The sequence below is a fragment of the Sander lucioperca genome, chromosome 23 (genome assembly GCF_008315115.2).
Source record: "Sander lucioperca isolate FBNREF2018 chromosome 23, SLUC_FBN_1.2, whole genome shotgun sequence".
Lineage (NCBI taxonomy): Eukaryota > Metazoa > Chordata > Actinopteri > Perciformes > Percidae > Sander > Sander lucioperca.
In genome coordinates, this window is record NC_050195.1 from 16,078,625 (window position 1) to 16,104,838 (window position 26,214).

At 41.3% G+C, this 26,214-nt stretch overlaps 1 protein-coding gene across 1 annotated transcript in view; it reads left to right on the forward strand.

The window, feature by feature from the left end:
* The window catches only part of itprid1 (ITPR interacting domain containing 1), a 34,704-nt gene that overhangs the window by 886 nt on the left and 7,604 nt on the right, over positions 1-26,214 (forward strand). Inside the window, exons 2-12 of the mRNA XM_031300160.2 lie at positions 974-1,094; positions 2,555-2,606; positions 4,217-4,254; positions 6,801-6,854; positions 8,779-8,827; positions 14,565-14,642; positions 14,946-15,148; positions 16,028-16,551; positions 18,770-18,830; positions 21,858-21,970; positions 22,668-25,130. Of these exons, the coding sequence (XP_031156020.1) occupies positions 983-1,094; positions 2,555-2,606; positions 4,217-4,254; positions 6,801-6,854; positions 8,779-8,827; positions 14,565-14,642; positions 14,946-15,148; positions 16,028-16,551; positions 18,770-18,830; positions 21,858-21,970; positions 22,668-25,130 (3,747 nt within the window). The 5' untranslated portion in view covers positions 974-982. The remainder of the gene's footprint in view (positions 1-973; positions 1,095-2,554; positions 2,607-4,216; positions 4,255-6,800; positions 6,855-8,778; positions 8,828-14,564; positions 14,643-14,945; positions 15,149-16,027; positions 16,552-18,769; positions 18,831-21,857; positions 21,971-22,667; positions 25,131-26,214) is intronic.

The following is a 26,214-nucleotide window of genomic DNA, read 5'->3' on the forward strand; positions in this document are numbered from 1 at the left end:
TTGATAAATAATCACCAATGATGTGGGTACATTGACTTAGTGGGTAAAGGCTGGTGATCCCCTCTGTGACAAGGTTGTAAGAGTTTAGAATTTGAGAAAATTAGTTTTTATTTAATTTTGGTTTTGACTTTTCGATTTGAGTTTAGTTTTAGGTACCTTTTCAGAGTGTGTTTGCTAGTTTTAGTTCAGTTTCAGTTTTTCAGAAAGGTTTTTTTATATATTTAGTTTTACAGTAGTTACAATAGTTCGGGTTAGGGTTTTACATAGTTTCAGTGTTTTCTGTTAGGGCCAGGTCTAATGTCTCAGAAGTAGCATATGTAGCTACATATGCATACACAATACATGCTTTGAGAACTGTATAGGAATGACCATAATCTTTTTTTAATCTGGCAATATAGTTTCAGTTTAGGTTTTCTTGAAGGTTTTAATGTTTATTAATTATTATTTAAAATATAATTTAGTTTACCAAAAAATGTGTTTCACTGCTTATTAGGGCTGGGTATCTTTCAAAAAACTTTGGTACAGGTACCGATATCAAAATCCGGGACTTTGATACCAGTTCCTAAACAATGCTTTTTTCGATACCAATTGTATAAAACAAAAAGAAATTACAACATAACGGCACAAATCTTTTTATGTATTTTTCAGCTCCTACTACGTGAGCCGTCTCTGTGTAACGTAGAGTTTTTCCTGCGTGCCTCTACTACGTGTAACATCAGACAGCCAATCACAGACACTATTAGGTCTTGGAAGAAGCATGCTGCATGCTGATTGGCTCTCTGACTCTGATGAGATTCACTCTTTAGGTATTGAAATCGGGTATTAAATGACGAGGCATTTTTTGATACTCAATACTTTAGAGGCAATTCGGTCGGTGCCTTAAAAGTATTAGATTCGGTACCCAGCCCTACTGCTTATTTTTAGTTTTCATTGGCGTTTACTATAATAACCCTGCCGGTGGTCACCACTCCAGTTTCGTGCCATGGCATCTGAAGGAGCTCCGGCCAAGAGGAGCAATCTAGTGGCATCCAGGGTCCACTGGAGCCCCATGGACCTACCCGAGTTCATCACAGCTCACGACCAGGACGCTCACGGTATGGACGCTACCAAAATGTACTTTGTCAGCAAGTGGTGTGTAACAGGGAGGGGGACATTTTATACAGCATAGAAAGTCTGCTTAGAAATATAGGAAGTATTGGATAGGATAGAAAAACATAATGTAATTATGTTAATACAACTTCACATTCATTATTAATTTCCCTTGTTTTCATTTTAAACAAATTGTATATCAGAATAAAATACACATTTTCTATAGGCTCAGTCTGCCACTTTGAAAAAAAAAAAAAACAATTCCAATGCTGGTTCCATGGTACCAGAACTTTGGATGGTTGTCATGGAAACAATTGGTCCTGTGACAAGGGCTGGGAAGATTGGCAGAACAGGCAGCCAAGTGACAGTACTCTGATCCAATGGAAATCACAATTGTCAGATTGACGGGGGGTGGGGGGTGCCACCCTGTTGCCCCCCTTCTAGCCCCACCCCTGTTTATCAGCCTATGATACATACTGAAATCAAAGAATGTTACCAGCGATTTTACCAGTTTAATCCTATTTAGTATTAATCACCTTTTACTAATGTGAAGTTAAACTGACATTAAAAGTTAATTGCAATCATTTTCAACCGTGTACTATTGTGTTTTTCAATTTTCCATGCATGACATTCAACCCACAGGACTGTAAAACTTGCTTGAGTCAACATCAGTGAACATCAAGTCTGCTGTTATTGTTGCACAGTGATGCAGTTTTGAGTACACACATATGCAGTGTGGATAAATCTGTGGTGGAATACCGCAGCAGTGGAAGAAGTATTCAGATCCTTTACTTAAGTAAAAGTTCTGATACCACACTGTAAAAATACTCTGTTACAAAGAAAAGTACTGCATTGAAAATGTTACTTAAGTAAAAGTATGTAAGTATCATCAGGAAAACCTAGTTAAAGTATTAGAAGTAAAGAACTCTCCTCCCATTTTAGAAAGTGTAAAGGATCCAAACAGTTGTGTATTTAATGGTCTAATCATTTCAGCTGGACTTGCAGGCCGTTATATTGTTGGCTAGTTTCATTTAGAATAAAACATCAGATTTTATAAACTACATTTGTTTTGTGTGCAGGAATCTTAATGTGTAAAGTAACTAGTAACTAAAGCTGTCAGATGAATGTATTGGAGTGAAAAGTACAATATTTCTCTCTGAAATGTAGTGGAGTAGAAGTAGAAAGTGACATGAAAAGAAAAGACTCAAGTAAAGTACAAGTACCTCAACATTTGCACTTAAGTACAGTACTGGGGTAAACGTACTTAGTTACATTCCACCACTGGATTACCAAACTAAGTAAAGTAATTAAACAAATGCCAGAGAAAATAAGACGGTTTCGAGTTTGCTTTTGAATGTGGACACAGTTGTGATGGGCCTTCCTACTTGTGTCACTCTGTGTGTTTGCTATCAGCAGTTACTCATCACCAGCCTTGTTATAATGTGTTGCATCATGTCAACCACAGGAAACTCGAGCCAGGACAGTGTCAGGAAATGGCTCACCACCACTGTGACTGAGTGAGTATCACAATGGGAATATAGGCTGCTGTGTCAGGGTTAGCAATCTCATTTCATTTGTTAGATATGCGAGATGACTACACATCTTTCAATTCATTGATGATTGGCGATAAAGCGTATCTTTTGGCACGTGCAGACTTCATTACCCAGATAAGATTTAAAATCCTTTATTAATCCCACAATGGGGAAGTTCACACTGTTGCAGCAGCAAGGGATTAGCCTGGCTCCGCTCTCCTCTGTCATTCTGCTCAATTTTTATTTTCCTTAAGTACTACGCCTGGGTTTGCGGTATATTCGCTGGTTTTCTCCGGCCAAATATTTGGCGGTCCAATTAGCGAACAGAGGGAGTGGCTGAGAACGATGACGTTGAGGTTCGGTAACCTTTGGTGAGTTCCGTACTAATGGCGGCAGAGAAAGATGCGAACGAAGCCATTCGGTCCGTTGTGGCAACGCTGTCGAATATCCAGAAGTTAAAGCCCGAGCAAGAACAATCTTTGCTGAGTTTTGTTGGTGGCCATGATGTTGTGGCCCTCCTCCCCACGGGGTTCGGGAAAAGTTTGATTTTCCAGCTCGCTCTGTTAGTGGTGAAGGAGTTGGCTAAGGCTAACGCTAGCGACGCTAAGCCGACGTCACGACCAAACGTTAGCGATTGGTTATGGCAGATCCAGAGTGGCTCTGGGCAGATCCAATAGTTTTAAACTTCAACAGAGTACCCGCCTTCAAGGAAGTTAACACTTGTCAATGGAGAGTGGCCAGACTCTCTGTACAAATGAAATGTACCAGAGTCTGGTAGGACCAGGCTAGCAAGGGATAGGGGGAAAGTACAAGACAAAGATAATAAAAAAAAAAAATAATAATAATAAGTAAAGAGAATAAATGGTAAAATGTATTTACAATGTATCCTGCACTTGTCCGGACACAGCACCAGCTGGTATATGATGCTTCACAGAAAGTGTCACCTTCTTTGTGTTGTGTTAAAGTATTGAAACTTTAAAAAATATGTATCCCTTTTCCATTGAAATAAGCTTTTTTTTTTATTTTACGAATAGAAGAAACATGGTTTGAGTAGCCTGACTTATTCTGAAAAAAGAACAACAATATGACTGCTAAAATGCGTATTGACTGTGCCATAAGCATACATGACAACCCAGAACAAATACTGTCTGGTCGTTAAAGGATCAATATCCAGTTTTGTTTTAAAAAGTGACTAACTCAATGCATGGTATCAAGCACTGAAGTTAAAAAAAAAAAGAAAAAATGACTAGATGTGGCACTGTAATTGTGTCAGTTAGTTAAATATTGACTTAAATAGATGAACGTTTAAATGGATTTGCATTTTCTTTAAGATATCGGTTGTACTGTGTCTTCCTATGATAATCCTTACAATAAATATATATCTTCTGCTTTAATGTTTCTGTTATGTGATGCATTTGAATGATACTGTATAAATATTTGGGTGGTACACTCCAGACACCATACTATATGTTTATATTGCCCACATCACGTGTGTGTGTGTGTGTGTGTGTGTGTGTGTGTGTGTGTGTGTGTGTGTGTGCGTGCTTTCTCGTATTCTGTCCCTCCTTCTAATAAAATGTGACCTGTGTTTGCAGGGAAGATGCAAAGCATGAGCCACTGCGGGAAGCTGCAGGTATGACTAATGGAAATCCCCGTCACTCTTTGATTTAACTGTGGAGAGGTGTCTGTTGCCTTTACTCTGTGTCAACTTTACATTGTATTCTTCCTTGTGTGATTTGGTGGTACACGATGGTGAGTACAGCGTTTGGTTTGCTTCAGAGTAGTATGGATGAGAGCAGAATGAGTAGGATAGTTCTGGTTAAGTAACGGGCTGTGAGTTGATAGGTAATGTCAAGCCCGCGTGTATTATGTCACAGAAGTCATTAGTGAGAGAAGATGCAGACATACAGTAGCTGAAATGCAATATGTACAAAATGTGCTGCTGTGCAGTGTAATACACCGACAGCCATTGCTGCTTTAGTGTAGGGAATTCATTGTTGTTTTTTTAAATTATCCAGTAAACTTTTTTAAAGACTTTCTTTAGGCATTTTGTGCTTTATTTAGATACTGTAATGACAGAGAGGAAGGGGTAGAGAGAGGGGAAGACCTGCAGTAAAGGGCCAGGGCCGGATTCTAACTCTACCAGGGAGCCCCTCAAATCCACTCTAAATCCTTTTTTCAAATTGAATTTTTTTGCCACTTCTTTCTATCAGTTGCTACAGTTATTATTGGTTGAGGAGTGTTTGACACTTTCACATTTCTTTTCCATAATGCTGAATATAAATTATTATTTCTGAATTAATTACACTGCTGGGTGTTAAAATGTGTTAAAATCACAGGCCAGATGAATTCACACGTTGCTTAGCAGTGTGTATTATCTAACATATACAGCCCCCCCCCCGGCCTGAGGCCAGCCCATTCAAACAGCATGCAAATGGTGGTTGAGAAAACCATGGGAACACCAGATTGCTCCTCATGCCTCTGCCCGCTCCTCTCACCTTCCAGAAAAGCAGCCCTGTTTGGCTGTTTGGCACCCAGCCTAAGACCTTACCTTTGTCCACTGTGCTGGGTTTATTTAAGGGTCTATAGAAAGTAACCCAGACCACGGTGATGGGCGGGTAGTACAGAATGACAAACAGAAATCACTTGTGCTGTAATGCCCAAATAGAGATTTAAAAACAACGCGGTCTAACAAGGTTTTAAAGGTTTGACTATAGAACGACTTTAGCTGGGAGCATGGGTGGCTGGCCATTCTACTCCTGAACAATCAATCAATCAATCAATCAATCAATCAATCAATCAATCAAGAATAACCCTTCAGCACAAGTGGTAGGCTCTAAATCAAATGTGGTTGATGTGATTTCCCTCCAAATGTTGTTAAGCCTGATTTATGCTTTCACCCTAGCCTATGGAAGTGGCCTGAAGTTTAAACTTGTGAGTTGAGTGCGGCGAGTGAGAGTGTGACAGGGATTAGCTTCGGAGTGAGTAGTGACTCGTGAGTCATAGTGGGAGAAACAGTGTCTCCCCTGTTCTTTCTGACCTCGGTGGGAAATCTGTAGCAGGAAAAGTTAACCCTCTCCTTGATTTCATGTTGTTTATGGAGAAGGAGAACCAGGAAACGCTACCCTACCAAGCCACGGCTGAGTAACGTGCGTCGCCGCAACGTGTAGTTACATTTTTCGAGAGGTGCAGGCTATGGCGTAGGGTCGGTATCTCCACGGACCTCCGTACGTAGCCACGGCGTAGATTTAACGCAGAAGCATAAATCAGCCTTTAACCTGTGCCTGAATTATTTAATAATATAGAGAGATTGAGTACAAGTACTGACTCAATCTCCCAGTGACCCATTGAATGAATGACGTGTGAATTCCCCAAAACAGTTAAAGGGAGGACTAGCAGCGCTGTGAGGCTGTACTTGGGCACAGTGATGCTTTGAGCTTAATGCTTAAACACGTTGTCTAGCTGAGGATGATGGGAATATCATCAGTTTTGAGGGTATTTAGTCATGAGCCAAAGTATTAGACAAAATAAAATTTGGACCAGATGATGCCAGATGAATATGGAGAGTTAAGGGATCACCAAAGTGAAATAGTGTACTCCTAAACATGAAGTGTAATATAACCTTTATGTTCGTTGTTAGCCTTGCTATATATCTATACGTCAATGCATGTAGCAAACATAAGTAGTATCCACAGGGTAATCCTCTATTTTTTATGTGGGGTGGCACAGTGGGGGACCAATAATTAGTAAGGGGCAATATACATTTTCTATAGGCTCAGTCTGGCACTTAAAAAAACTAAAACAATTCCAGTGCTGGTTCCATGGTATCAGAATTGTGGATGGTCGTTATGGAAACATTAATTGGTCATGTGACAAGGGCTGGGAAGACAGGCAGCCAAGTGACAGTACTATGATCCAATGGATTAGGGGGGGGCACCAGTGGGGGGGGGGATCATATTTCAGAGGGGGGCCGGTGCCACCCTGTGCCCCCCTTCTAGCCCCACCCCCGAGTATCCGGTCCAGAGGAGAGGGGTAATTTGCCTCATCTCTCCCGACAGTAATTCTGACATGCATTACGAATATGAGCTCATGCTGCTAAACAACACAACAAACATTCTGTTGCTGTCTGTAACAGTATTTTTCTGGTTCTCATGTTGCTTTGTCCTTTGTCCCGTGCAGAGCCTCTGAGGAGGAACGCCAGCGTTGACGATGACCTGGCCTTGGGTGTTGAAGGTAAACAGCCTCCTATTCTGGACTTGTAAGGTGCCATCCTCAGCAGGGAATCTTTACAGGCACACCCTGGCAAACTGACTCTGCAGTTTAGGAAAGCAAGCCAAATATGTATCTATCAGTATGTATCTTCCAACACCAGCAGAGAGAGCTTCCAGAATCTCTTCCATATTTAAACTGAGAAGGGTGCAGAGTGGGGTGGGGAAGTTCAAGTGCCCAGACCTGTGAATGTATTGGGGCTTCCAACACGATCTGTCTTTGTGTGATTTTGACTAATGACTGACAAGCACTATTTTCTGAAAATGGCTCAGAATGTTTTTTTGAATGATCTAAGCATCTAGATTCTGGGTGTAGTTTTACGATGCCGTGATATTCCTAGAGCAGAGCTCACAATAGATTCACACAGACTTTTTTTTGTAGCAATTCATTTTTAGGGGTGCCGGGAAAAGGTTTGACTCCGACCTGCGGCCCCCTCTCTCTCCCCTATCATTTCTTCAGCTGTCCTGTCAATAAAGGCCTAAAAATGCCCAAAAAATAATCTTTAAAAAACCAAACATATTTGGAGTGTTAAACAAGTAACATTTCACACAACATGTTACCAAAAATAAATATGTAGGTGATACAGCTAGAAAATCCACTCCGAAAAAAATGTAAAGGTTTCATTCTACCAACGAATGAAGTAAAAAAAAACAAAAAAAACATCCACTGATTATAATATCTGGGCTCCTTTCATCTGCAAAGAGAAAGAGTAGTTCCCAATTTCAACAAAGCCCCTCTCTCCCTTTGTGTCCTCCAGTGCCACTCTACCTTTGCATCTGTCTGGGCTCTTATGTCATTGTAAACTACATGACACTTCAAAAGATCAGAACACTGTGGACTACAACATAACTGACACCAGCCATTACCAGTCAGGAGTTTATTGTTTGACTTTTGCTCTTCAAAGGGAACAGATTCATCTCTTGCAGAAATGCCTGCTGGGGTGTCAGAGTTTTTTTTTTCTTCTTCAAAAGTGGTGTGTGCATTAAAGAAAATACAAGGTATGGCTCTCAGTGGTGGAATGTACCTTTACTCAAGTACTTTGAGGTAAATTTGAGGTACTTGTACTTTACTTGAGTCTTTTCTTTTCATGTCACTTTCTACTTCTACTCTGCTACATTTCAGAGAGAAATATTATACTTTTTACTCCATTACATTCATCTGACAGCTTTAGTTATTAGTTACTTTACACATTAAGATTTCTGCACACAAAACACATGTAGTTTATAAAATCTGATGTTTTATTCTAAATGAAACTAGCCAACAATATAACGGCCTACAAGTCCAGCTGAAATGATTAGACCATTAAACACACAACTGTTTGGATCCTTTACACTTTCTAAAATGGGAGCAGAGTTCTTTACTTTTAATACTTTAACTACATTTTCCTGATGATACTTACACACTTTTACTTAAGTAACATTTTCAATGCAGGACTTTAACTTGCAACAGAGTATTTGTACAGTGTGGTATTAGTAGTTTTACTTTTGTAAAGGATCTGAACAGTTCTTCCACCACTGATGGCTTTACAGAAGGAGTAAGACTACTTTGTTCTTGACACCATGCCAGTGTATAATGGAGTCCGAGTCTGGGAGAGGGAGGCCGAGGCAACTGCCAAAACCCAAACACACACTGGAGGGAAAAAAAGAGGGAGGGATGGAGGGAAGGGAGGGATAGATAAAGAGAGAGAAACACTTTCCTAATATAGCTCAAGAAGCCTTGACACCAGACCTGGACAGGATGTACTGGATTTTAACCAACAGAAAACCAAGGAGACGTTTCCCTGTGTTCTGCCTTCCTGATGTTTGCTTCTCTGCCTAAGTGTCATGTTTGGCCCCACGTGCCCTGTTTTGCTTCCTCGTCCAGATAACATGACATTTGTCTCCTGCAGCGTCTTTATATGGTAGCCAGGGAGTGAGGACGGTCCAGGAGTTTCTGAGGTAAGGGCGGCACTATTCTTCTTTTTCTCATCTCCTTTCACATGTACACAGCCACGCAGCCAGCACTGAGTACGTTAACATGCGCACCAATATTCCACTATCATTCTAAATATGACGTTATTACGAATTTGATACAGGTCATGTAAACAGCATGTTCCATTTGCTATTCTGAATAAGGCCTTTTTCTGAATTTAGCATTTTTGTTGCGATTAAGACGTGTGATATGTTGGTGTTATTGGGGTTTTAGAAGCATTCTTTGGACATGTATATAGCACAGAATCTGTGTCTCAATCAGGGTTTTTACTAGACTAGGTAAACCTAGCCCCATCTGCAGCTCAGGCTGGAAACCTGTACATTTTTCTATCCTGCTTTCGTTACAAATCTCACAAACTGGCTTATCCACCTGGCGCTGTTGGCGGGTTTAACAGGATGACGATAGAGAAGCGATGGCAAGCAGCTTTTTGTTTACATTCAACATGGCGGCCACCGAAGCGCAGCAACCCGTTGATGCCGCTGACGCTGCTACATCACCCGGATTATTGGTCTGATTGGTTGAAGGACTATCCAATTACGTACAGAGTCATTTGATGCCCGTTGATCACGCCTCTTGTGCAGTAGAAAGAAGATTGAGCTTGGTCTGGACTAGGTTTTTACTGCAGTTTGTGACAGTTTATGGCCTCTTGCCTGTTTACAGCTTACGGTCAGCTTGGTGCGTTGCTATAGTTAGTACACAAACCAACCAGCTGACAGTTTGCAGGGCTGAGGTAGAGGTGCACAGCCAAAAGAAAAGAAGGAGAAACATACCTACTTTTAAACATTATGAAAGACTTGGATATCAACAGGTTTTTGGATATGAAGGAGGAATGCTGGGTTAGCACGGTCAAACAAGCCCGCCACCGCTGGAACCCTTTGAAAAAATCCTATTTTACAGGGCTGCATGTGTACGGGAATTTTATTGGAATATAGTCACTTTCATTAGCAATGTAAATAAGGGCAAAAAACGCAATAGTGAGATAGGCTGAGTGATATCATGGAGCACAGTGCTGCGATTTATTCTAACACAGCTGTTAGATATTGATTGTTGGAAATGCAATTATGTGTGGACATTTTGATGTCAGTAATGATAAGTGAAAATGCTCTGTCTTCAGTAGTCTAAAGCTTCTGTCACTTTAAAATCAAGGTGTAGCTGTTTATGATCTTCAATCAAATTTGAAAACATTTCATTTGAAGGTTGGAATTAATCAAGATTTGTGTTGTATTGAAATGTAATCAGGCAGGCTGCAACAAAATTCTAGTTATATTTGAAACACATTCATGATTAATGTTTAACTGCTATTTCAACAGGCTTATTTCCAGTTTCAGATTAGTTTATACAAGTATCATAAGACATAATGAAGAAATGGGATACCCTTCTATCTAAAGCTTGTTTATAGGGGCCCAGACACAAACCAGATACTAGACATATATTTTAAATACTAGTACAATGACTAGATAAAAAAGAAATTAAGTTATTACTATACAGTAACATGTAGAACCTATAAAACAACCCTTAGAACTAACTTCCCTGACCACTAAATGTTCCCAAGACATTTAATCAGTCCAAACATTTGTTAAATAGGTAAAATACAATACATAGAGATATTTGGCAAGTAGAAATAACAGTATAATTGAAAAGGATTTCCGAGTGGGGGTAACTTGTTTACAAGTCCCTAGCTGTTCCCAAGCTTTCACACATGTTAACAGTTAACAGTGTTTCAGAGGCCTGTGAAACTCTGGACATCCCCTCAATCCAACCTACTGTAAAATCTATATGAAGATTATAAGTATACGAATTAAATCTTACATCAACAAATCTACAGTATCCCTAATCTATTAGTAATCTCTTTAATGCTTTATTGTTGGTGGAACAATCCTTAAACACAGAGCTGCAGGATTTATGTCTAACAACACTGCTGTGTTCAGGAATCTAGAGAACTGAGGCAGAAGATTCTTTCAGAACACACTCGTGTTTTTAAGGCTTCTACTTAGACTGATGTGATGCAAGAGGTCTTTCACAAGCCCAGTGTGCTGTGATGGTTTCTGAATACTAGTGTTGAACGACTCGGGGCGAAAGAATTGGTTATAATTTGTGTTCACGTTCACTTCTCCCACTGGAATCAATACACTCAGGACCTGCCGCTAGTCTCCTAAAGAGGCGTATAGAGGATCTTTAACGATACCTGCCTATCAGGCGTGTAGCACAACATTCTTGACCCTGTACATAGGCATTCTCTATCGGCCCCTGTATACTGTACTCAGTCCCCCCTTTTCGGTCTTGGTCTCAAGACCACTTTTTCAAAGTCCCGGTATCGTTTTGGAATCGACCGCACTTTTTACTCGGTCTTGTCTCTCGATCTCGGATAAAGAGGACTCTGGATTTTATTTCAAGACCGGTCAAGACTAGAACTGCAGGGATATCGCTAAATTGCCTATGCATTACTGTAATCGGATGTAAAACGTCCTGCTTCAAATGCAAACAATAACTAATGAAATAACTGAAATTTGTTACTGTTAATCACTTCCCCCCCGACCCTTTAACACGCACTCCCAAGAAAGTGAATGCGGGAGACAGGAGAAAAAGCTCTGGCTGTCTGGCACTGGTCTGGTCTTGGTCTTGACTCGGTATCAACCTCTCAAAGTCTTGGTCTCGATACACTCTAGTCTGTCTTGGTGTTGACTCAGTCTCGGTTTAGGTGGTCTTGACTACAACACTGAACAGCTGAAAGCTATCTGCAACACATTTTACGAAGCCCAGATCTGTCACATATTCAGCATACCTTCATAACAAACACAATATAATGGTAAACATGCTGTAAAATCTCATAGACGCTTTTTGATCATAGTGTCTTGTTCATTACCCTGTTTTGCCTAAAGGTTTTAAGGTGTTTTAAACATTGCAGTGTTCTCTCCAACCACGATGGATGGAGAATGTTGGTGTATAGTTAGGGCTTACCATCACATGTTCAGACAGCTTACCGTCTGCTCACTGTTTGTCATGTTTTTGCAGGCAGCAGGAACGTCAGAGGAAAAGGGGGGACTGAGTACAGTATACAGGGGCCGATAGAGAATGCCTATGTACAGGGTCCAGAATTTTGTGCTACACGCCTGATAGGCAGGTATCGTCAAAGATCCTCTATACACCTCTTTAGGAGACTAGCAGCAGGTCCTTGTTTCCAATGGGAGAAGTGAACGGCAACACAAATCATGACTAATTCCTTCGCCCTATAGTCACCAAAGTAAATAGTGGAGCCATTCTTCAACGAGCCACATATCTCCAGAAAATTCTGACACTAAAATGGCATTTTCCAGACGGACACATGGAGAAAATTAACTTTGTTTGAGACCTGTTTCTGTCTCAGGACCAAACTCTCGCCAGATCTGGCAACACAGAGAAGCTAACGTCAGCTAACGTTTTTGATCGGCCCTAACAAAACTAATCTCTGTGATGCTAAATATGTCTTTTAGCTGTGTAAATATCTAACGTTAGCAAAAGAAGCCTCGAGTTTGGCAATATGGCCGTCGCAATCTTGATTTTTTGAAACCAGACGTGGCGATTTTTGGACGAGAGGGTGGAGCTGGAGAAACGTTTTTGATCGGCCCTAACAAAACTAATCTCTGTGATGCTAAATATGTCTTTTAGCTGTGTAAATATCTAATGTTAGCAAAAGAAGCCTCGAGTTTGGCAATATGGCCGTCGCAATCTTGATTTTTTGAAACCAGACGTGGCGATTTTTGGACGAGAGGGTGGAGCTGGAGAGAATGACGCGGCCAAGCTAGTGTTATGGTTACAATGGAGCTGTGCTAAGCTAAACGCTAAATGGGGGAAAGTTGCTGATTTTCAACCCTTCTGAAGCGAGTCATCCAGCAGCGTTTTGCCAGTGGGTTAACGCAGACCTCCGGGTCCTGGCGCCCTTCATCTATGTACAGCAGTACAGAAAATCTGCAAACTTTCCCTTAAGTTACCAGCTAACGCTAGCAGTAGCTAGCTAGCTTGGTTGGCTGAATGCTGAACAAGACATTTTTAGGCGACCAAAATTTTCCAGTTTACTTTGATAAAGTAAAAACACAGTGAGAGGGTCAAAGTTTAAGATGAAAACACGGACAACATCCAAAAACAAGTTCAGGTCTATTTTAATGTCCACAGTGCCATGGTTAGCATTGCTAAGCCTTGTACGTTTCGTCCATTATTTTTATTACTGTCTATGGCTGGCATCCTTCCTTGCATATTATGTTTGTGATCCAAGTAACATGTGCATCATGTTGGGTGCATCTTACAATTAATTCTGACTCTGCTAAGAGTTTACTACAAGTATTGTAAATACTTGTTTATATTGTTCATTGCTTATGAAGCTTTTTTACATAATTCAAACAACCCCTATTTTGAGATAATAAGATACTTTACAAGGCAGATAAATGGAACACAACAGCACTAGAGCCGGGCCCGTTTTTGATGGAATGAAACGCATTATAGAGATAACACATATTACATAACATTCACTTGAAGCAGATAGTGAGCTGCATAAAGGCATTGCCTATAATTTGGTTAATTAGTATGTTGAGAAGACCTGATAACCTGATGCAAAATAGGCAGATTGATTAGAAGAAATTTCAATAGCTGTTCCTGTAACGTGCTATTAAAGATATGCGCTTCACAAGTGCTACAAGGCCATCGTATTTCTTTATCAACTTTCTGATTACATTTTTTTTTTTTTTTTAGAATGAATAAGTGTTCTGTGCTTAATTTAAACACTAATAAAAGGTCACATGGTAGCACTGCAGTGCGTCTCTGACTGACAGTTGTTGGTTCAGGCTGTGATAGCAGCCTCTGGACCTGAACACATAACTACAAGTTATATTTACCAGGCAAATAAGCCTCAGCTCCACCTATGTACACACACAGCACAGTTTGCATAGAAAGCGATAGCGTCCAAGGAAAGTTATTACAATGCTTGGCAGCTGTACAGAAAATATGAATCAGCTAAGATCAGAGGGGATAAGTATGAAATATCAAGGACAGCAGGTTACACAGGGTTCTCTTCAACAAAGACCGGGCACAAAATGTGAGTACACAACAGCAGTTATTCACTATATGGCTGTCATTTTCTTCTGTTATAAATTTAAATTCAATCTTAATCTCAATCTCGATCTTTTCTTATTGTTAACAAATCCCATTCAAAGAACAAAACCAACAATGTGTCGGTGTCTCAATACATTCTGACTTATACTCTGTATGTGGCTCTCAGCTCCAAACCCATTGGTTCCTACTGAAGATATAACATTTAAAAATGTATCACTAATTTCCTAAAACAGCTGGTCACTGTAGTTTTTTTATCTAACGTTACTCAAAGTATTTGTTGGGGACTATTTTCAGCATCGGAGTAATCCACATTTGGTGCTGTTGTAAGTATTTGTGGCAGCAGGACGGTATATGCGGGATTGTGTCAAAATAAACTACAGTGTGTGTTCATGGTGGTGAAGGAACATGTTACCCAATGCAGCAGTGTGGCTCACTGATGTGCGTTTAATAGTTTTGGACAACAATAGATCTCTATGGCACAGAAGAAAAATATATATCAGGCTTTGTCATGTTATATAATAAAGTGATTTAAAAAAAAAAGGCAGGTTACAAATTTGAACAATTTGAAAATTGTGTGTGACTGGAACCGTGAACCATGTGTTGTGTGCTGTACCTGTCCAGGTGGCGCAGGTCAAGTCCTGCTCTCAGCAGGTGGAACAGCTTCAGCACAGCAGCTTCAGCTCACTCTGGACCACTCAGGTTAGTGACACGCACATGCACTCATGCATGCACGCATGCATGCACGCAGGCGACACACACACACACACACACACACACACACTCACACACACACACACACACACACACACACACACACACACACACACACACACACACACACACACACACATATGCATGCGTATATACACACACACACACACACACACACACACACACACACACACACACACACACACACACACACACACACACACACACAGTTCATTAGTGTACACTAGAGACATGCTCAGTTCTTATGCTCTGTTGGCCCCCTCTTGGCAGTGTAATGGACGTACTCAACCTGTGGAATGATGACCCAGAGGAGGTTCTCTTGGACCTGGGCTTTGGCTGCGATGAACCTGACCTCTCTGGACGCATCCCGGCTCGATTCATCAATCATCAGTCTCAGGCGAAAGGAATAAACCTCCAGGTGTTTCTGGAGGCCCAGAAGAGCCGGCTAGACCTGGAGAACCCAGATGTCAGCAGTAAGTTTAGGTTTAAGATGAAGTTAACTGTTCACACACTACAGTTAGGTGAGCTGTTTACATTCATTCATTCATCTCTTCAACCTTTATTTATACTCAATATATCATTTAGGGGCGACCCTCCTTGACAATGTCATCGAGCCGAATAACAAAGACAAAAACAGAACAACACAGAAAACATCATCTTAAGACAAATAGAAAGACAATAAAACTTTCTGAATTAGAGAAATTATTTGATAGATAAATTAGTACAATAAGGAAGCAAAAGAGTGTACAATTATGTGAAAAAACTACAAGTAGAAGTTTGCAGGTTTAAAAACAGATTTCTAAATTGTCCAAAAGGCACGAGTGGGTTGATTTTAAGGAAGTGCTGTAATTTGTTCCAGGAGTCAGGTGCACCAAAGTGAAAAGCAGTTTTTCCAAGTTCAGAACGAGCTCTTGGAACATGAAGCCCTTCAGCAGAGTGAGTCTGATAATGCTCCTCTGAGTAACAGAGAAGTTCTGTAAGGTAGTGTGGTAGCTTTCCAATAAGATATGCCAGTGGCGAGAGAAGACTTTAAGACTTAAATTAGATGGATACATGGTTAATGGTTATTTGGCCTCTTTTGTTTTCAACAGATCTCTATTTTATCTGTTTCAAATTTGTCATAAAGATTATTTTTTAGGCATTTCCGTCTTTAATTGATAGGATAGCTTAGATATGAAAGGGGGGGAAGACTTACAGGAAAGTGCCGCAGGTCGGCTTCAAACCATGGGCCTCTGCGTCGAGGAATTAACCTCTATATATGGGCGCGTGCTCTGCCAGATGAGCTACACGGGCGCCCCCTGTTTAAAATTGGTTGTCAAACTTTTTCTTCTTTCTTCCCCTGTCTCCTTCAGATCGTTTTAGACAGCTTGAGGTTCTCCAGCAGGTAACTACAGCATTCTCGTCCTTGATGGGGTCTTCCTCGTCCTCCCCTCTCGCGGCACCGCTGGGGAAAGCCCTGTCTCCTGAGGCCCGGGAGAGGAGGCGGCGCATGGGCATGCTGCTCAGACGAGCGTCAAAGAATTCACTCAGCCAAATCCACAACCCTAAAACCCAGGACCTAACTACACCTGCTACCACCTCTTCTCCCTGTGCTACACTGGAGTCACTGCAACCTCCACTCAGTCTTGGAGACAAGAAAGTCCTCTTAAAAAGAGTCAAACCTGGACATTCGGAGACTGTGTGTCTGAGTCCTCTGGCAGAAGAGCTAGGTGCCGTTCCAGACCCTCAGCCCCAGCCTAACATGGCCCCTTTGATAGTCCAGGAGGGAGCACTCAGACACTGGCCAATGACGGAAGCGCACCCCCTGACAGCCAACACTTTTTCACTGAGGCAGAAGAGCCCAGGGCAGGCCAGGGAATCATTTGAAATGGAAGAGGCAAGTCGAACAGCAAATGCAACAGTTCTTAAACGTTCATCAAAGGCAACACTAACACTATTATAGCAGTGTGGTTTGTCTGTAGGACATGAGGCCCCTGCACATGTAGGGATCGCTAGTAGTAATAAAAGTTATGATAAAGTAAGATTATTGAAAGGGTAATTTTGTTTTTTTTTCAACCTGGACCCTATTTTCGTGATACAATGTAACTGGCAGCCACAGATGGGGCTGCAATGTAACCCTATGGGGCAAATGTTCACTGTCAGTTAGCGTCCACTAAAAGTGCTTGTTTTGCTCAATTTTTGAAAGGCTCAGATTAATATTCTTATTCTAATATGTGTCTGACAACATTATGGAAAGGATTCCTACAGAGATAGACCTTTAAAACCTCTTTAAGACCTTTCTGTTTAACCAGAAACAGCTCTGAGGTCGCTAGCGCTAAACCCACCAGACTCCATGTAAAAAAACAATACTTTTAGCGTATATAGAGCCAACATATTTTATGTAAATCGGTAAACTATGTATTTATTATTAACCAAAACTAGAGTTGTGATGGTTGGAAAAGTGGAAAGACGACCCAAACCAGATTTTCATAGTTTTATTTTGTTTCTGTCGACTTTGAATGAAGTGTAATTTACGATGCTAAAATTACTTTTACATGGAGTCTGGTGGGTTTAGCGAACGCAATTTCACGGATGTTTTTATGTTTAAAAAAAGGATCTTACTCTTTAACAGAAAGGTCAACCTCCTTAGAAATCCTTTCCATAATGTTGTCAGACACTTAGAATATTAATCTGAGTCTGTCAGTGGCAAAACGAGCACTTTTGTCCAGGTTGAAAAAAAACAGTAGTAACCCTTTAAGTAATACCCAAAGTTCAGCTATTGAATACCAAACCCTTACTTCCTGTAAACATTTGTTCTTACTCCGTGATGGAGAACAGAGGCTGTGGTTAGATTCCACTGGTTACCAAAATGTCCAAAGCACTCATTTCACCAAAAGACTCTAGTGCACTGTGTAAGATTTCATACAAACATATTTGTTTGATATTTGATTATACGGAAAAGAAATGCTTTCTTGTTATGAATTTTATGTAAAATGGAAATAATTTGATTGAACCTACATGCAAAAGTTCATGTTTTTCATTTTATTTGTTTTACCTCCAGTGTCCGCTCCTGTAAATAAAGCATGATGTCAATGTTTATGGTTCTATTTAGGCAACTCAAAACACTTTAAGTGTAGGAAATGATAGTGGTCTTATTTAAAAGTCCTATGACATGCTGCTTTTTGGATGCTTTTATATAGGCCTTAGTGGTCCCCTAATACTGTATCTGAAGTCTCTTTCCTGAAATTCAGCCTTGGTGCAGAATTACAGCCACTAGAGCCAGTCCCACAATGAGCTTTACTTAGGATGTGCCATTTCTGTGTCTGTAGCTTTAAATGCTATTGAGGAGGAGAGAGGAGGGGGGAGGTGGAGGGTGGGGGTGTGGACTTGACCAACTGCCATGCTTCGCTTGTTTTAAAGCCATGATGTCTTTCTCTTTCTCATGGGTGGGCCAAATTCTCTGGGCGGGCAAAGCAGAGAAAGGGGAGGTAACCTTTCCCCTTATGACGTCATAAAGGGAAGATTCCAGATTGGCCCATCTGAGCTTTCATTTTCTCAAAGGCAGAGCAGGATACCCAGCTTGGTTTACACCTATCGCCATTTCTAGCCACTTGGGGACCATAGGCAGGCTGGGGGAACTCATGTTAATGTTAAAAAACCTCAAAGTGAATTTTTCATGCCATGGGACCTTTAAATATAGAAAAAGTCAAAGGTGGCCAAACTCAGTTTTTGGTGTCAAAATCAATGTGCACTGTGGTATACGAACATCACACTACTTCCTGCATTAGAACAAAATGTTGCCAGCAAACATTGTGTGTCCTTTAGAAGTATGAAACAGTACTGACCATGCTAGTTGCATATTCATGCAGTTACTAGGAGACAAGGTTGACATGAGAGGGGCAGAGTATGAGAAACACATACCAACAAAAACTGAATATTATATCTTTACTAAGATATGATTTGTTGTAGAGCTTTTGCAATTGGATTGCATTAGATTGTAAAATGCAATAAGCTGATAACTCCTGTCTGTGTTCTAAAATTTTCCCTGCTGTTGTCATATTACTACCCACTGTTCTTTGTTTGTTAACGTTGTCTTATTTAATTTATCATTCCAGATCCACAGTTTTGATGAAAGTAGTGTCACAGGGAGCTACACAGGAGGAGCAGAAAATTTAGGTGGGTCAGCATTTAATTAATTAATAAAGTTTTCACATGTTCTCTCTCGCGCTCGCTCTCTATCATCACTTCACAGCACAGGCAAACCTTTTCATCCTCAAACAGAATGAGACTTAAACGAAACTTATACAACACAGGAAACTTATTTGGCTTTGAGGAGTGTTAGTTTTAGATATGCAATCAATAGGTACATGAATATGTAAATCGTTTGCATACAACATCATGGAACGGTCTGGCACGATGCAGAAATGCAAAGCGATTAAAGGCTTTGGTCATTTTCATATTGGGATTATTTCTGGTTATACAGCATTTAGTCCATATCCTGATGTTCCACTTCCGGGACTGCTCCGGTGCCGCCGGAAATTCCACTGGATGTCCTTCTTTTTGGCCGGATGTCCGTCCCCTTCCTCTTTCTTTGTGTTGGCGTTCTAACCTCCGGTGAATTTATGAGGACTATGGTTAACTGCTCCTCAGATCTCTGCAGGTTAAATCCAGACAGCTAGCTAGACTATCTGTCCAATCTGAGTTTTCTGTTGCACGACTGAAACTACTTTTGAACGTACACGTTCCACCAAAACAAGTTCCTTCCCGAGGCTATTCTGCAGAGGAACCGTGGCTGCGTCCAGTGCTTAGCACCGCCCAAGACAATTGTGATTGGTTTAAAAAAATGCCAATAAACCAGAGCACGTTTTCTTCCATGCCGGAATGCTGGACTAACCAGACCTTCCTCCGCAGCACTGTGGAGGAAGGTCTGACAATGCAAGACTATTTAGCATGTGATGGGTTTTCTGTCAGGGCAAGATGTTAGTGAGGTGAATTTCACCAGTTTTGTTTTGCATGTTCTATTATGTCAAACTTGATGATATCACGATTTTTCAAATGCAGTACCAATGTGTGATAGAAGAAGCCCTTATTGGTTTTCCTGCCTTGCTCTCCCTCTGGTGTAGGGACTACAGTATAATGTACATTACAATATAAGACATTATTGACATTAGGAGCCATCTTAAGGGACCACTTGATCCCGTTTGTTTTTGTTATTGTGTCTAACCAAGTCTCGCTGAAGGAGAAGTCTTTTTCTAAAATCTTGCGAGACGCGACTTGTTGCCGGAATACAACGTTGAAAACGTGAGTGAGAGTTGGAGTTAGAGTGCCGAGAAGAGTTTGTTGTGTTGGGAGCAAAAGATTTTAAATGTCATGGCAGAATATTTTGCTGATTTTTGACAATGTGGAAAAAAAACACTTGAGATTCCAGAATGAGACTTCTCCGTGAGTGAGACTTGGTTGGACACAATGACAAAGACCAAATCAAGCAAAAGGTACAGAAAAACATTTTACGTCACTGTAGGTTCCAGTGGCGGGTCTAGACCATTTCAAGTGAGAGGCCAGTTTGGGGCCACATGCGATTTAGGGGTACCAAATATATTAAGCACAAGTGTTGCATACTATCAACCCTCCATAGGTTTGGTTCTATAAAAGACTAACGATACACATATCAATAAATACAAGAATACTCATTCAGAGTTAACCTACATTTTATCTATCACTGCACATGAATATTATCCCCTCCTTGAGGATAAAGGTGGGGTTAAAAATGTATGTAACTATTTGCCAAAGTTAGGGCGGCAAGAGGGGGGTTGACACATAATATTAAAGTGCCCATATTATGAAAAAATCACTTTTTCTGGGATTTGGGGTGTTCTTTTGTGTCTCTGGTGCTTCCACACACATACAAACTTTGAAAAAAATCCATCCATGCTGTTTAAAGTGAGATACAGTTTCTGAATGTGTCCTGCCTTCAGTCTCTGGGTGAGCTGTTCAAAATCGGCACGGCTTGTGACGTCACAAGCCGAAACGAGCAGGCTAACCGCAACCATTAGCTCGTAGTTAGCGTTAGCATGCTAACGCTAATGCTAGCATGCTAACGCTAGCATGCTACCTCGTTCTCAATAGCAAAGCACTGCTACAACACACACAAGTTCACCATAATCTACAAAAGAACTACTTACATGTGCGCCCTCATTTAGAAGTCTCTCAGCTAATCCTGCCTTGTAACTGACCGAAGTTGTAGAAACAGCCTTTTTTTTTTTTTACTGTCTATGGAGCTAGCTAGCTGACATGATCTACATCTGAGCTACTGCACATGTGCAAGTGCAATCAAAGATAGTACAGAAGAAGAAGAAGAAAAGAGGTCTCACTCTGTAGCTAAAACAGAGACCAGGTGAAAAGAGGATCTGCAGCAGTGAGAGAGAGCACTGCAGTACAACAAAAATATGGTGTTTTTTGAAAATTAAACCATGTAAACCTATTCTGGTACAACCTTAAAATACAATTATGAACCTGAAAATGAGCATAATATGGCTGCTTTAAGGGGGCACTGGCCACTCTTGCCCGCCCCCCCCCAGAACCGCCACTGGTAGGGTCTTTTCAGTCTGTCAGACACATAATTTCAATCTGAGCCTGTCAGTGACAACACAGCACTTTTAGTGGACTTACACAGTGGAAGCAAAACACTGCAGCCCGTTTCATGGCTGCTCTAGCTCAATACTGGACCGATTTAAAAAAATTGTTATATGAATGAATGAATAATTGTATTATTGTGTCATACACACATAAAAGTATGCAAGCCCAAAAGGGCTTCCAAAGACACCATTATTTATAACAAAGGACCAGATACCACAATTAAACAACTAAACCTTCTTGTTTTTTTGCTGTGCTTCAGAGACAAAAAAGTCGCCAACTTATATGTATTCAATTTAAACAACTACTCCATTTGGTTGTCATCAGTACACCAGTTCATTTCAGGATTTTGAACAGATAGAAAGATAGGTGTTCTTAACTCATCATAATACGGACAATACCAAAGAAAATGGGATTCATTCTCAAGTTCTCCTTATTCGCATAGTTCGCACAACCTTTTATATTCATGGATGTTTTTATGTAGTAAATAAGTTTCCCTTTAAGTTATGATAATAATGCACTGTCTCTCCCTTCCGTTTGTCTTTCCTTTCCTCCCTGGTGTGTGAGCAGCGCGGTGTGTAATACGGACCAACAGCTGCCAGTCAGACAGCAGTGGTTTTTTAGAGGAGCCCTTCATCCCCTCGCTCTCTCAGCAGGCGTCACCGGGACCAGATCTCATCAAGGTCTCCTCACTTACTAATGCACACTCCTCACGCAATGCCTAATCGCTGTACCCCCTTTCAATAACTCAACACTGACTAGATGGCAGAATGTGCTAAGTAGTGGTGTAAGAAGTATTCAGATCCAAACACACAATACCACATTGTAAAAGTACTCCGTTACAAGAACAAGTCCTGCATTGAAAAAGTTACTCAAGTAAAAGTATGTAAGTATCATCAGGAAAATGTACTAAAAGTAAAAGTACTCAATGTAGAAAAATCCTCACATCTTAGAAACTGGAAATGATCAAAACAGATCTGTTAATCAACTAAGTGTTTCTTTGGCTAATCATTTCAGCTGGACTTGTAGACCTATACATTGTTGGGTAGTTTAATTTGTAATTAAACATTGTATTTTATAAACACCATGTGTTCATTCATTTGTAAAGTAACTCAAGGTGTCAGTTTAATGTAGTGCAGTAATATATTACTATAATATTTCTCTCTGAAATGTAGCGGAGTAGAAGTAGAACGTGGCATGAAAAGAACAGACTCAAGTAAAGTACAAGTAGCTCAACATTTGAACATCAGTAAATGTAACTTATGTAACTTAGTTACATTCCATCACTTGTACTATGTGACTAAATCATGATGTATGATATATGTAGATGGGTCCATGTGTCTGGTTGTTTGACTGTCTGCATTGTCTGTTTGGTTGCAGGCTCTGTCGGGCCTGTCAGGAGGGAGCACTGACAGCCAGAGCAGTGAGAGGCCGGGCTCCCCCTCTCCTTCGCCTCTGACCCCTCCTCTATCATCTCTGACCTCTTCTGGAGTTGACAAATCTCTTTCCCCACCCAGTCCTTCAGAAGAGCCTCTGTTAGTCTTCAGCCCTTCCCCATCTCCTGTCTCATTGTGTCCTCCAAAGTTGGACCTGCAAAAATCTCCAGAGACGGAGACTGCACCAGATCAGGATCAGTCTCCACCTGCTTCACCGCCTGCACTGGTGTGCGAGTACCTTTCTCCTCGCTCTCCCTTGCCCGGGTTACAGAACGAAACTCACTCCCAATCTCCAACTCTCCCTTCGCCTGCCGCCTGTACCTCTCTCTCCCCTACATCTTCCCCCATGCAGCCTGCCTCATTGATTAGAGGGTCCGAGGAGATTAAAACTGAGGACAAGGATGCTCCATGCCCCCACCTCTCTACTCTATTTTATGACTCTGAAGGCCCGGCATGCTCTACCTGTTTAAGTGTCCCTCATCCTGCCTCATCTCCTTTTCCCATTCCAAATTTGGACTGTCTGTTTTCTGCGTCAATTGCTATGCCTTCTACACAGCCTGACTCCTCTGGGAGTCCAGCGAACACACAGTCAGAATGGACTGATGTGACTTTGCATGGAAACTCCCTCTCTGCGTCTTGTGGCGTATCATCTCTGCTTCCCACTTCCCCACCTGGTTTCCATTGTCCATCCTATTTAGCTTCCCCCCCACTTGTTGAGTCCCTCTCACAGAGTCCAGAAAACAGACAAAAAGATTCACTTTTCCCAAACTCAGATGGAATAGGCCTCTCTGATCCACCGACCAATACACAGAAAAAAGGGGAAGAAACACACTCCGCTGTCTCCTTGCAGTTGGACAAGGACAATCCCTCAGCTCTATCCTCTCTCATTCTGGACTCCTCTGAGTTTGAGAAGAGTTGTCCCACGCTGCCCTGCCATTCCCCTAACCCTTCCATTTCAGTTTGTCAGTCTGCCATGTCATCACTATCACATGATTCAGATGGTCCGATAGATCCAGCTGTTGGAAGAATTTCAGACCTGACGGAGCAATCCATCTCCCAACAGAACAGACCATGTTCTCATGATGACACAGATGATGATAACACAGACCCTGCTCCAGCCTCTCCTGTCCAAGATGTTATTAATTTTAAGATGAATCACCTTTCCTTGGACCTTGAGGATACCCATCAGAGGAATGGAAAGGGAGAGGTAGAGGGTGAGAGATATACTGACACAGTGCAGACTCAAGAGGCTGTTGTTTACATCACAGATACAGACAGTTATGCAGGCCTGTCAGAAGGTTCTAGATTAGTCTCTAAGGAATTATGTAACCAAACTGAAATAGATCCACAGGTTCTGCCCTGTAGTTTGCATGATGAGCTTTCAACTGGAACCCAACCGGAACAGTGTCAAAGGGAAATGAATGACTCAGAAAGTGAATCACTTAGAAGTTCTTTAGTTTTACCTGAAGATGTGCCAGAAGCACACAGTAGAACTGAAGTGGAACCCAAGGATCTAATTAGGATCGAGAGCTTAGATCAGGTATTTCAAACCTCAGTGGATGGCTCCGAAAGTGAAAATGGAGATATGGATGCCTTTTTTCAACAGCTTGATACTGAAGGGCGAGTCTACTGGGCAGAACCCATAGAGGTTTCCAATCCATCCAGCTTTGAAACCTCAGACGGATCTCCTGGGAATTCTCTGTTGCCTAGTGGCCCAGCTGTTCAAGATTCATTTTCATCCACAGGCAGAGCAAGGACTTTATCTTTGTCATCCTCAACAACAATGGACACTGACCAAACGTCAAGAAATGCAACTGCCTCCTCAGATACACCCTCCTCCTTTACCCTAGCTCCATTCCCATCCCCCACCACAACCCTAGACCGCAAGCCATCAAGCCGCTCTGTTTCTGTCCAGATGTCTTCATCCCTATCTTCTCATATTGTCAACAGGAAGGATGTTCCCTTCATGACCGATTCAAAACGCACCCTTCTCACTAGTGTTCTCCCTTTGGACACCTCCACCCCTTTCCGTGCTGTGCAGTCATGGACAGACCTGCAGATTCAACGAAACACTCTCACCAACAAGTTATCACATGGGGCTCTTTATACTGCCCCAAATGAGGTAACCGTATCCACGGGTGCCTCAGAAATGACACCTGCACTGAACTTCTCTTCATCTCCGTATTTCCCTCTGCTGTCACATGACTGTGTCCCTTGGATGGAAAGAAACGACAGTACCATGTCAGTCTCTGTGGATAAAGGACTGTGGCCTGATGAGGAGGAAGACGAGGACGGGATTGGAAATGAAGATGAGGAGACGTTTTGGGAGGGCAATCAGACAGCCACCGTGGCATGCTGCTGCTCCTGTGACCATCAGTGTACCCAGAACACTCTGGGAAACACTCCTGTGAGTAATACCACTCCATACTGTAGTGTGTCCTTATTTCACTTCATGTATTCAGTCAAATATATTCATGCCGACAGCTTCCCAGTGTATCACGTTCTGATTGCGATCCACTTCAGTCACAGGTCTGTTAGATTTCAATGTCCGCTGGAAGCGTTTTAGAATTGGAGACACTTAAATTATAGCCTAGTTTAGAGTTGTTTTGCAGACACATTTTTGTGTATTAAAGCATAAATACAAGCGTGCAGCCCAGTATGATGTGTTACCGAATGCGTTTATGGCTGCACTTGAATATGAAAATCTTTTGTTGATTCTAACTTTATCTCTGGTCACTCATTTTAAATGTCAATACAGCCAACCAGACAGCACAATTGCTGTCTTTGACCTGTATTTTTAAAGCCACATGTTTAAACTTCTTAAATCACTTGGTTGTTACTTGGTTGCAGTTCCCCAACAGGGTTGCAAGCACACAGTAATCTCCAGCCTCATAAAATCCAACATGCTGTAAACTTATCTGCCATCAGGAGTCACAAACCCCCCCCCCCCCCTCCCATCCCTATTGTATGTATGCTATTATACTGTATGCATACAGTGAGGAGTTCCAAACAACTGGATAAAAAGCTGAATTCACAACAGGTTAGGAAAATAAAAGGTGTAGCCCTATACAAATAAATAAGTATACATAATTACACTTATGCACCCATACATTTATACTCACATATAAACAGTCATCCACTTAAATTATTCATATGGTCTACGTAAGTGCCTTGAATACAGTAAAATAAGATATCATTCACGGGTTGAGCTGGATAAATAATCCAAATCTGTTACACACAGGTTTACAGATATTTACAATCTATTAGAAATATTCACACAGTGCCACAAGTCACGGAAATGTTAAACATGATGTAAAATTATGAAGGAAATTTATTTTCAAATGTCGAAATATCAAACAGCTGCTATCATTAACGACAAAACCAATCAGCACCATTTTGCTCAGTGAAAGAGTTTGTTTGACTATTCATCTTGATATTTTTGTATTCACCGATGCTAGAAACAGGGAGAGAGCTGTGAGCTGTGACGTGTC